Genomic DNA, 12,463 nt, shown 5'->3' with positions numbered 1-12,463 from the left:
CGCTGCAGTTCCGCACAAAAGAAGTGACATGCACTTCTTTTAAATCCGCACGGATTTTTCCGCACCATCTGCACAGCTTTTTTTTTTCTCTATTGATTTACATTGTACTGTAAATCACAGTGCGGATCTGCAGCGTTTCTGCACGGAAAAATCCACTGTGGATCCGCACTAAATCCGTATTGTGTGCACATAGCCTAGATAGTAAATCAAACCCCCCTTCATCAAAATAATAAAATTAAAAAATGTATTTATTTCTATTTTCCCGTTAGGGTTGAGGCTAAAGGTGGGTTTGGGATCAGGGTTAGGTTTGTGGTTAGGATTGGAGTTAGAATTGGGGGTTTCAATGTTTCGGCACATCAGGGGCTCTCCAAACGCGACATGGCGTCCCATCTCAATTCCAGCCATTTTTGCATTGAAAAAGTCAAATTGCGCTCCTTCCCTTCCGAGCTCTGCCATGCGCCCAAACAGTGGTTTACCCCCACATATGGGGTATCAGCGTACTCAGGACACATTGGACAACTTTTGGGGTCCTATTTCTCCTGTTACCCTTGGGAAAATAAAACAAATTGGATATGAAGTAAAAATTTTGTGGAAAAAAAAAAGTTAAATGTTCAATTTTTTTTTAAACATTCCAAAACTTCCTGTGAAACACCTGAAGGGTTAATAAACTTTTTGAATGTGGTTTTGAGCACCTTGAGGGGTGCAGTTTTTTTTAGAATGGTGTCACTTTTGGGCATTTTCTATCATATAGACCCCTCAAAGTCACTTCAAGTGTGAGGTGGTGCCTAAAAAAAAAAATGGTTTTGCAAATTTTGTTGTAAAAATTAGGGTCAATTTTTAACCCTTATAACTTCCTAACAAAAAAAATTGTTTCCAAAATTTTGCTGATGTAAAGCAGACTATTTATTAACTATGTTGTATGATATGACTCTCTAATTTAAGGGCATGAAAACTAAAAAGTTTAAAAATTGCAAAATTTTCGCCAAATTTCCATTTTTTTTTTTCACAAATAAACGCAAGTCAAATCGAACAAATGTTACCACTATCATAAAGTACAATATGTCACGAGAAAACAGTCTCAGAATCACCGGGATCAATTGAAGCGTTCCAGAGTTATAACCTCATAAAGTGACAGTGGTCAGAATTGAAAAAATGGCCTGGTCAGGAAGTTGAAAACAGTCTTTGGGGTGAAGGGGTTAAATCGCAGAGATATGTCACACAAAATACTTAATAAATAACATTTCCCACATGTCTACTTTACATCAGCACAATCTTGGAAACAAATTTTTTTTTGTTAGGGAGTTATAAGGGTTAAAACCAGTGATTTCTCATTTTTACAACACCATTTTTTTAGGGACCACATCACATTTGAAGTCATTTTGAGGGGTCTATATGATAGAAAATACCCAAGTGTGATACCATTCTAAAAACTGCACCCCTCAAGGTTCTCAAAACCACATTCAAGAAGTTTATTAACCCTTTACGTGCTTCACAGGAATTTTTGGAATGTTTACAAAAAATGAACATTTAACTTTTTTTCACAAATTTATTTCAGACCAACATTTTTTTATTTTCCTAAGGGTAACAGGAGAAATGGACCACCCCAAAAGTTGTTGTACAATTTGTCCTGAGTACGCTGATACCCCATATGTTTGGGCGCATGGCAAAGCTCAGAAGGGAAGGAGCGCCACTTAACTTTTCAATGCAAAATAGGCTGGAATTGAGATCAGACGCCATGTCGCGTTTGCAGAGCCCCTGATGTGCCTAAACAGTGGAAACCCCCCCACAAGTGACCCCATTTTGGAAAGAAGACCCCCCTAAGGTACCCCCAATTGTTTCACAAAAGTTTAGAATGTAGAGCCGTGAAAATGAAAAAATCATTTTTTCTTTCCGCAAAATGATTTTAGCCCGCATTTTTTTTCCCAAGGGTAACAGGAGAAATTGGACCTCTAAAGTTGTTGTCCAATTTGTCCTGAGTACGCTGGTACCCCATATATGGGGGGGAACCACTGTTTGGGCGCACGGCAGAGCTTGGAAGGGAAGGAGCGCCATTTGATTTTTTTCAACCTAAAATAGGCTGGAATTGTGATCGGACGCCATGCTGCGTTTGCAGAGCCCCTGATGCACCTAAACAGTAGAAACCCCTCACAAGTGACCCCATATTGGAAACTAGACCCCCCAGGGAACTTATCTAGATGTGTTATGAGAACTTTGAACCCCCCAAGTGTTTCGCTAAAGTTTATAACGCAGAGCCGTGAAAATAAAAAATATATTTTTTTCCACGAAAATGATATTTTAGCCCCCGGATACCCCATATGTTGGGGTAAATCCCTGTTTGAGCGCATGGCAGAGCTCGTAAGGGAAGGAGCACTGTTTTTTAGTTTTTCAACGCAGAATTGGCTGGAATTGAGAACGGACGCCATGTCGCGTTTGGAGAGCCCCTGATGTGCCTAAACAGTGGAAACCCCCCAATTATAACTGAAACCCTAATCCAAACACACCCCTAACCCTAATCCCAACCCTATTCCCAACCGCAAATGTAATCTAAACCCTAACCCTAACTTTAGCCCCAACCCTAACTGTAGCCTTAGCCCTAACCCTAGCCCTAACCCTAGCCCTAACTTTAGCCCCAACCCTAGCCCTAGCCCTAACCCTAGCCCTAACTTTAGCCCCAACCCTAACTGTAGCCTTAGCCCTAACCCTAGCCCTAATGGGAAAATGGAAATAAATACATTTTTTAAAATTTTTCCCTAACTAAGGGGGTGATGAAGGGGGGTTTGATTTACTTTTATAGCGGGTTTTTTAGCGGATTTTTATGATTGGCAGCCGTCACACACTGAAAGACGCTTTTTATTGCAAAAAATAGTTTTTTGCATCACCACATTTTGAGAGCTATAATTTTTCCATATTTTGGTCCACAGAGTCATGTGAGGTCTTGTTTTTTGCGGGACGAGTTGACGTTTTTATTGGTAACATTTTCGGGCACGTGACATTTTTTAATCGCTTTTTTTTTCCGATTTTTGGGAGGCAGAATGAACAAAAACCAGCTATTCCTGAATTTCTTTTGGGGGGGGGCGTTTATACCGTTCCGCATTTGGTAAAATTGATAAAGCAGTTTTATTCTTCTGGTCAGTACGATTACAGCGACACCTCATTTATATCATTTTTTTATGTTTTGGCGCTTTTATACGATAAAAACTTTTATATAAAAAATAATTATTTTGGCATCGCTTTATTCTCAGGACTATAACTTTTTTATATTTTCGCTGATGATGCTGTATGGCGGCTCGTTTTTTGCGGGACAAGATGACGTTTTCAGCGGTATCATGGCTATTTATATCCGTCTTTTTGATCGCGTGTTATTCCACTTTTTGTTCGTTGATATGATAATAAAGCGTTGTTTTTTTGCATCGTTTTTTTTTTTTTTTTGCGGTGTTCACTGAAGGGGTTAACTAGTGGGATAGTTTTATAGAGCGGGTCGTTACGGACGCGGCGATACTAAATGTGTGTACAGTTGTTGTTTTTTTTTTATTTACATAAATGGATTTATTGGGAATTTTTTTTTCCCCCCTTTGGGGATTTTTTTTTGTTTTTTTGTACATTCTATTTTTTTTGTGACTTTCTAACATTGTCCCAGGGTGGGACATCACTATATTAGATCAGATCGCTGATCTGACACTTTGCATAGCACATCTGACAGGCAGTGCAGGAGGGTGAGGGTCATAACCACCTCACTTCATGACCGGGAAGGAGCCCCGCGGCCATCTTGGACCCGGGGACTCCTTCGCATTGTTCCGGTGGGAGAGCGCAGGGAGCGCCCGTCCCTGCGCTATGCCCCTCTATGTTCCTGTCACTACTGACAGCGGCATCAGAGGGGTTAACCCCTTCCCGACCTGTGACACAGCGTATGCGTTCTGAAAGTCGGTGCCAATCCGACCTGTGACGCATATGCTGTGTCACAGAAAGATCGCGTCCCTGCAGATCCGGTGAAAGGGTTAACTCCAATTTCACCCGATCTGCAGGGACAGGGGGAGTGGTAGTTTAGCCCAGGGGGGTGGCTTCACCCCCCCGTGGCTACGATCGCTCTGATTGGCTGTTGAAAGTGAAACTGCCAATCAGAGCGATTTGTAATATTTCACCTAAAAAACTGGTGAAATATTACAATCCAGCCATGGCCGATGCTGCAATATCATCGGCGATGGCTGGAAACACTTATGTGCCCCCACCCCACCGATCTGTGGTCCGCTCCCCTCCGTCCTGTGCTCCGCTCCCCCGTCCTCCTGTCCGCTCCCCCCGTGCTCCGACGCCCCCCCCCCCCCCCCCCCCGTGCCCTGATCTCCCCCCTCCCCCTTATACTTACCTAGCCCCCCGGGATCCGTCCGTCTTCTTTCCTGGGCGCCGCCATCTTCCAAAATGGCGGGCGCATGTGCAGTGCGCCTGCCGAATCTGCCGGCCGGCAGATTCGTTCCAAAGTGAGTTTTGATCACTGAGAGAGGTTATATCTCAGTGATCAAAATAAAAAAAATAGTAAATGCCCCCCCTCCTTGTCACCCCCATAGGTAGGGATAATAAAAAAAAAAATATTTTTTTTTTCCCACTAAGGTTGGGGTAAGAACTAGGGTTAGGGCTAGGGGTAGGGCTAGGGTTAGGGTTTCAGTATGTGCACACGTATTCTGGTCCTCTGCGGATTTTTCCGCTGCGGATTTGATAAATCCGCAGTGCTAAACCGCTGCGGATTTATGGCGGATTTACCGCGGTTTTTCTGCGCATTTCACTGCGGTTTTACAACTGCGATTTTCTATTGGAGCAGTTGTAAAACCGCTGTGGAATCCGCAGAAAGAAGTGACATGCTGCGGAATGTAAACCCCTGCGTTTCCGTGCAGTTTTTCCGCAGCATGTGTACAGCGATTTTTGTTTCCCATAGGTTTACATTGAACTGTAAACTCATGGGAAACTGCTGCGGATCCGCAGCGTTTTCCGCAGCGTGTGCACATACCTTTAGAATTAGGCTATGTGCACACGGTGCGGATTTGGCTGCGGATTCGCAGCAGTGTTCCATCAGGTTTACAGTACCATGTAAACATATGAAAAACCAAATCCGCTGTGCCCATGGTGCGGAAAATACAGCACGGAAACGCTGCGTTGTATTTTCCGCAGCATGTCAATTCTTTGTGCGGATTCCGCAGCGTTTTACACCTGTTCCTCAATAGGAATCCACAGGTGAAATCCGCACAAAAAACACTGGAAATCCGCGGTAAATCTGCAGGTAAAACGCAGTGCCCTTTACCCGCGGATTTTTCAAAAATGGTGCTGAAAAATCTCACACGAATCCGCAACGTGGGCACATAGCCTTAGGGTTAGGGTTGTGGTTAGGGTTGTGATTAGGGTTATGGCTACAGTTGGGATTAGGGTTAGGGGTGTGTTGGGGTTAGGGTTGTGGTTAGGGGTGTGATATGGCTACAGTTGGGATAAGGGTTAGGGGTGTGGGGGGGTTAGTGTTGGAGGTAGAATTGAGGGGTTTCCACTGTTTAGGCACATCAGGGGTCTCCAAACGCAACATGGCGCCACCATTGATTCCAGCCAATCTTGTATTCAAAAAGTCAAATGGTGCTCCCTCACTTCCGAGCACCGATGTGTGCCCAAACAGTGGTTTACCCCCAAATATGGGGTACCAGCATACTCAGGACAAACTGCGCAACAATTACTGGGGTCCAATTTCTCCTGTTACCCTTGTGAATCTAAAAAAATGCTTGCTAAAACATCATTTTTGAGGAAAGAAAAATGAGTTTTTATTTTCACGGCTCTGCGTTGTAAACGTCTGTGAAGCACTTGGGGGTTCAAAGTGCTCACCACATATCTAGATAAGTTCCTTTGGGGGTCTAGTTTCCAAAATGGGGTCACTTGTGGGGGGTTTCTACTGTTTAGGCACACCAGGGGCTCTGCAAACGCAACGTGACGCCCGCAGAGCATTCCATCAAAGTCTGCATTTCAAAAGTCACTACTTCCCTTCTGAGCCCCGACGTGTGCCCAAACAGTGGTTTACCCCCACACATGGGGTATCAGCGTACTCAGGAGAAACTGGACAACAACTTTTGGGGTCCAATTTCTCCTGTAACCCTTGGGAAAATAAAATATTCTGGGCTAAATAATTATTTTTGAGGAAAGAAAACGTATTTATTATTTTCACTGCTCTGTGTTATGAACTTCTGTGAAGCACTTGGGGGTTCAAAGTGCTCACCACATATCTAGATAAGTTCCTTTCGGGGTCTAGTTTCCAAAATGGGGTCACTTGTGGGGGGTTTCTACTGTTTAGCCACATCAGGGGCTCTGCAAATGCAACGTGACGCCCACAGAGCATTCCATCAAAGTCTGCATTTCAAAAGTCACTACTTCACTTCCGAGCCCCGGCATGTGCCCAAACAGTGGTTTACCCCCACATATGGGGTATCACCGTACTCAGGAGAAACTGGACAACAACTTTTGGGGTCAAATTTCTCCTGTTACCCTTGGGAAAATAAAAAATAGCGGGCTAAAAAATCATTTTTGAGAAAATAATTTTTTTTTTAATTTTCATGGCTCTGCGTTATAAACTTCTGTGAAGCACTTGAGGGTTCAAAGTGCTCACCACACATCTAGATTAGTTCCTTTGGGGGTCTAGTTTCCAAAATGGGGTCATTTGTGGGGGATCTCCAATGTTTAGGCACACAGGGGCTCTCCAAACGCGACATGGTGTCCGCTAATGATTGGAGCTAATTTTCCATTTAAAAAGCCAAATGGCGCTCCTTCCCTTCTGAGCCTTGCCGTGCGCCCAAACAGTGGTTTACCCCCACATATGGGGTATCTGCGTACTCAGGACAAACTGGACAACAACATTTGTGGTCCAATTTCTCCTATTACCCTTGGCAAAATAGGAAATTCCAGGCTAAAAAATCATTTTTGAGGAAAGCTAAATTATTTTTTATTTTCATGGCTCTGCGTTGTAAACTTCTGTGAAGCACCTGGGGATTTAAAGTGCTCAGTATGCATCTAGATAAGTTCCTTGGGGGGTCTAGTTTCCAAAATGGGGTCACTTGTGGGGGAGCTCCAATGTTTAGGCACACAGGGGCTCTCCAAACGCGACATGGTGTCTTCTAACAATTGAAGCTAATTTTCCATTCAAAAAGTCAAAAGGCGCGCCTTCCCTTCCGAGCCCTGCCGTGTGCCCAAACAGTGGTTTACCCCCACATGTGAGGTATCGGTGTACTCGGGAGAAATTGCTCAACAAATTTTAGGATCCATTTTATCCTATTGCCCATGTGAAAATAAAAAAATTGAGGCGAAAAGAAATTTTTTGTGAAAAAAAAGTACTTTTTCATTTTTACGGATCAATTTGTGAAGCACCTGGGGGTTAAAAGTGCTCACTAGGCATCTAGATAAGTTCCTTGGGGGTCCAGTTTCCAAAATGGGGTCACTTGTGGGGGGGGGTCCAATGTTTAGGCACACGGGGGCTCTCCAAACGTGACATGGTGTCCGCTAAAGAGTGCAGCCAATTTTTCATTCGAAAAGTCAAATGGCGCTCCTTCCCTTCCAAGCCCTGCCGTGCGCCCAAACAGTGGTTTACCCCCACATATGAGGTATCGGTGTACTCAGGACAAATTGGACAACAACTTTCGTGGTTGTTTCTCCTTTTACCATTGGGAAAATAAAAAAATTGTTGCTGAAAAATCATTTTTGTGACTAAAAAGTTAAATGTTCATTTTTTTCCTTCCATGTTGCTTCTGCTGCTGTGAAGCACCTGAAGGGTTAATAAACTTCTGGAATGTGGTTTTGTGCACCTTGAGGGGTGCAGTTTTTAGAATGGTGTCACTTTTGGGTATTTTCAGCCATATAGACCCCTCAAACTGACTTCAAATGTGAGGTGGTCCCTAAAAAAATGGTTTTGTAAATTTCGTTGTAAAGATGAGAAATCGCTGGTCAAATTTTATCCCTTATAACTTCCTAGCAAAAAACAATTTTGTTTCCAAAATTGTGCTGATGTAAAGTAGACATGTGGGAAATGTTATTTATTAACTATTTTGTGTCACATAACTCTCAAATTTCCGTTTTTATCACAAATAAACACAGAATTTATTGACCTAAATTTACCACTAACATGAAGCCCAATATGTCACGAAAAAACAATCTCAGAACCGCTAGGATCCATTGAAGCGTTCCTGAGTTATTACCTCATAAAGGGACACTGGTCAGAATTGCAAAAAACGGCCAGGTCTTTAAGGTCAAAATAGGCTGGGTCATGAAGGGGTTAAATGCCCACGATCGCTAGTCATATACAGCTGACACCCGCATGCGATCGCTGCGGCGCTCACTGTGAGGCCGCGCGATCGTGCCGCCGTACTAGTACTGCGGTTTGCAGGAACTCCGTTCCCGCAGAGCAATACTAGTACGGCGCATGTCGGGAAGGGGTTAAGGGCATAAAAATTCAAAGTTGATGAATTGCAAAATAAGTATCATGAAGTACAATATGTCACGAGAAAACAATGTCAGAACCACCGGGATCCATAGAAGCTCCAGAGTTATAACCTCATAAAGGGACAGTGGTCAGAAGTGTACAAATTGGCTCGGTCATTCACGTGCAAACCACCCTCGGGGGTAAAGGGGTTAAATGAATAGTTGTATTCTAGGTGCGATTATTAACCCCTCGCCTGTGTTCTGCTTCTCCTGTGCTCCGTGCCGGTGTCTGTATACTGTCACATCATGTGACCGCTGCAGCCAATCACTGTCCTTTCTGATGATATTTGTACAAGTATGTGGTCACTGCAGCCCAGTGAATGGAGATGAGGAGCGGCACCGAGTGTAGGGGAAGCTGACAGGTGTGTGAGACCCCTTTTGTTAGTGTGCTTCCCCCCACGTTATCAGTGCAGAGCTCAGCACCGCTCCCTTTGTCTCTTGCAGCTCCTGGGGTGAAGTTCTCTTCCTGATGATACAGACACTGATCATCGGCTTCCTGATCCAGCATCTCGGAGGCCGCACCGCCCTGGGTACGAGGCCTCGCCCGCTGTCCCCTCGCCCGCTGCCCCCTCGCCCACTGTCCCCTCGCCTGCTCGCTCTGTTTCCTGCCTCTCATCAACGCCTCCTGTGTTTCCAGGTGTCCTGTTCCTGGGTGTGTACTTCGCTCTGGTGGCGATCCTGCTTTCTCCTGTCGTCCCCATGGCTGTCATCACCGCACTGCAGGCAACCAACATGCCGGCTGTGATCGTCAGCAGGGTGAGTGCAAGGTCATGTAACACCACCCAGCAGGGGGCGGAGCCGCCTAACCTCCCTTCTGACTGTATCATCCTACAGGGGGCGGGGCCACAGCGCCTTTCTGTCTGAATTACTCTGCAGGGGCGGAGCGTCCCCTGTACATATCGCCCTGCAGGGGCGGGGCATCCTCTGTAGGTATCACTCTGCAGGGGCGGGGCATCCTCTGTGTATATCGCTCTGCAAGGGCGGGGCATCCTCTATAGATATCGCTCTGCAGGGGGCGGGGCATCCTCTACATATCACTCTGCAGGGGGCGGGGCATCCTCTATATATCGCTCTGCAGGGGCGTCCTCTGTACATAACGCCCTGCAGGGGGCAGGGCATCCTCTGTATATTACTCTGACCTTTTTATTTTTTCTCCATCCCGCAGCTCATACAGGCAGTGACGAACTACAGGAACGGTCACACAGGGCAGCTGTCGGCAGTGACGGTTGCTCTGCTATTCCTGGGGTCTCTGGCTCGGATATTCACCTCGGTGCAGGTACGGGATATACTGCTATAATAATATACTGTGTGTGTATATAATATACAGTCACAGCCAAAAGTGTTGGCACCCTTGAAATTATTCCAGGAAATTAAGTATTTGTCCCAGAACATTATTACAATTGCCCATGTTTTCTTATACTCAGAGATATATCCTTTGTGTTTATTGGAACAACACAAAAACAGAGGAAAAAAAGGTAAATTGGACATAATTTCACACAAAACCCCCAAAATGAAAATAAGCCAGACAAAATTGTTGGCACCTTTCTAAAATTGTGGTTAAACATCTTTGTTTGCTGCATGTGATGCTCGTTCACACTCACCTGTGGCAAGTAACAGGTGTGGGCAATATGAAAATCACACTTGAAACCAGATAAAGAGGGGAGAAGTTGCATCACTTTGCATTGTGTGTCTGTGTGTGTGCCACACTAAGCATGAAGAACAGAAAGAGGAGAAGAGAACTGTCTGAGGATAGTCCGGATGATGGATAAGCAGCCCCAATCAAGGTACGAATAAATTCTAGATTTCCTGCAGGCTCAGGGTGCATCAGTGTCAGCGCAAACTATCCATCCACATGTGAGTGAAATGAAACACTATGGCAGGAGATCCCAGAGGACCCCACTGCTGACACAGAGACATAAAATATGTTGACTACAGTAAGCCAAAATCCTTCTGGGAAAGCATTTTGTGGACAGGTGAGAGCAAGATAGAGCTTTTTGGTAAAGCACATAATTCTACTATTTACTTAGAAGGGAATGAGGACTACAAAGAAAAGAACACAGTACCTAAAGTCAGATATGGTGGAAGGTCACAGATGTAGATGTTTTGCTGCCTCTGGCACTGGGGGCCTTAACTGTGTGTAAGGCATCATGACATCTGAAGATTACCAAAGATTTTAGGTGGCAATGTAGTGTCCAGCGTCCCTAGGTCATGGGTCTTCCAGCAGGACAATGACCCCAAACATACTGCAAGAAGACCCCAAACATACTGCAAGAAGCCCCCAGAAGTGGATGTAAACAAAGTGCTGGAGAGTTCAGATGTAAATTCCATTGAGCATCGTGGAGAGATCCTACAATCGTTGTTGGGAGAATGTGAAGTAGAAGACCGGGAGCAGATTGTAAGAAGAGTCGAAGACCCCGGCTGAGAGGTGGAGGAAGCAGAGTCGAAGACCCCGGCTGAGAGGTGGAGGAAGCAGAGTCGAAGACCCCGGCTGAGAGGTGGAGGAAGCAGAGTCTAAGACCCCGGCTGAGAGGTGGAGAAAGCAGAGTCGAAGACCCCGGCTGAGAGGTGGAGGAAGCAGAGTCGAAGACCCCGGCTGAGAGGTGGAGGAAGCAGAGTCGAAGACCCCGGCTGAGAGGTGGAGGAAGCAGAGTCGAAGACCCCGGCTGAGAGGTGGAGGAAGCAGAGTCGAAGACCCCGGCTGAGAGGTGGAGGAAGCAGAGTCGAAGACCCCGGCTGAGAGGTGGAGGAAGCAGAGTCGAAGACCCCGGCTGAGAGGTGGAGGAAGCAGAGTCGAAGACCCCGGCTGAGAGGTGGAGGAAGCAGAGTCGAAGACCCCGGCTGAGAGGTGGAGGAAGCAGAGTCGAAGACCCCGGCTGAGAGGTGGAGGAAGCAGAGTCGAAGACCCCGGCTGAGAGGTGGAGAAAGCAGAGTCGAAGACCCCGGCTGAGAGGTGGAGGAAGCAGAGTCGAAGACCCCGGCTGAGAGGTGGAGGAAGCAGAGTCGAAGACCCCGGCTGAGAGGTGGAGGAAGCAGAGTCGAAGACCCCAGCTGAGAGGTGGAGGAAGCAGAGTCTAAGACCCCGGCTGAGAGGTGGAGGAAGATTGTGATGGTGATAGGAAGAGACTGATTGCAGATATTTCTTCCAAAGAGAGTGACCAAATATTAAGGAGGGCGGGTTTGTGTGAAATTGTCTTTTTTTTCTCTTTTTTTTTTTTGTGTTGCTCCAAGACACAGAAAGGAAATAAATCCGTTTACACATCATAATTCCCCATATTTTGTGCCAACACTTTTGGCCATGAGTGGTGTGGATGGGGTTAGGCTGCGCTCACTGACCTGGCAATTTCCTCTCTTCCCCCCCTCCCTTCCCCGCAGGAGACTGGAGACCCCCTGATGTCTCTCACATACGTCGTGTCTTCTGCATGTAATGGACTGATATTCTCTCAGCTTCTGTACTACTGGAACGTCAGCTCTGTGGCCGACAAGAAGAAAAAGAAGAGAAAGTGAGGCGTCTACTGTGACCGTTCCCGTCCTCCGCGTCCATCCTCTCGCCGCCCGCGGCTCCTGCACAATCTCCATCATTCCAATGAAGTCTCTTTATTTTTAGTTCTTGGTGTCTTTCTAGTGTGATCATCCTGGGCAGGAGGAGCCGCTCCAGGCCATGGACCCCCAACATGCCAGGACCGGACCCCCGGGCAGCGGACATGCAGCACACAGGCCGTACCATGCGAGCGCAGAATCTCCATTATTTCTGCTTTATTCTCCAGGCACACCTGGAGGTGCATTCACAGTTCGGCTGCTCCCAGTACAGAGCGCTCCCTGCTGGGCTGGGTTTATTACCAACACACGGGAGTACAACACCTGATGGAAAGGCAGAATTGTGACTGCAGCTCTGGAGGATAAGAGATGATCAGAATTGTGACTGCAGCTCTGGGTGTGACTGGAGGATAGGACGTGAAGTGAGTTCGGATGTCCAGAC

The 12,463-nt window shown here is 46.2% G+C and overlaps 1 protein-coding gene across 1 annotated transcript in view; it reads left to right on the top strand.

Annotated features, from left to right (window-relative positions):
- The window catches only part of MPDU1 (mannose-P-dolichol utilization defect 1), a 40,465-nt gene extending 28,375 nt beyond the window's left edge, over window positions 1-12,090 (top strand). Inside the window, exons 4-7 of the mRNA XM_069767573.1 lie at window positions 8,932-9,017; window positions 9,125-9,243; window positions 9,653-9,763; window positions 11,860-12,090. Of these exons, the coding sequence (XP_069623674.1) occupies window positions 8,932-9,017; window positions 9,125-9,243; window positions 9,653-9,763; window positions 11,860-11,991 (448 nt within the window). The 3' untranslated portion in view covers window positions 11,992-12,090. The remainder of the gene's footprint in view (window positions 1-8,931; window positions 9,018-9,124; window positions 9,244-9,652; window positions 9,764-11,859) is intronic.
- The last annotated feature ends 373 nt before the right edge of the window (window positions 12,091-12,463 follow it).

The sequence above is a fragment of the Ranitomeya imitator genome, chromosome 4 (assembly GCF_032444005.1).
Source record: "Ranitomeya imitator isolate aRanImi1 chromosome 4, aRanImi1.pri, whole genome shotgun sequence".
Lineage (NCBI taxonomy): Eukaryota > Metazoa > Chordata > Amphibia > Anura > Dendrobatidae > Ranitomeya > Ranitomeya imitator.
This window is presented reverse-complemented; position numbering and strand designations above follow the sequence as displayed.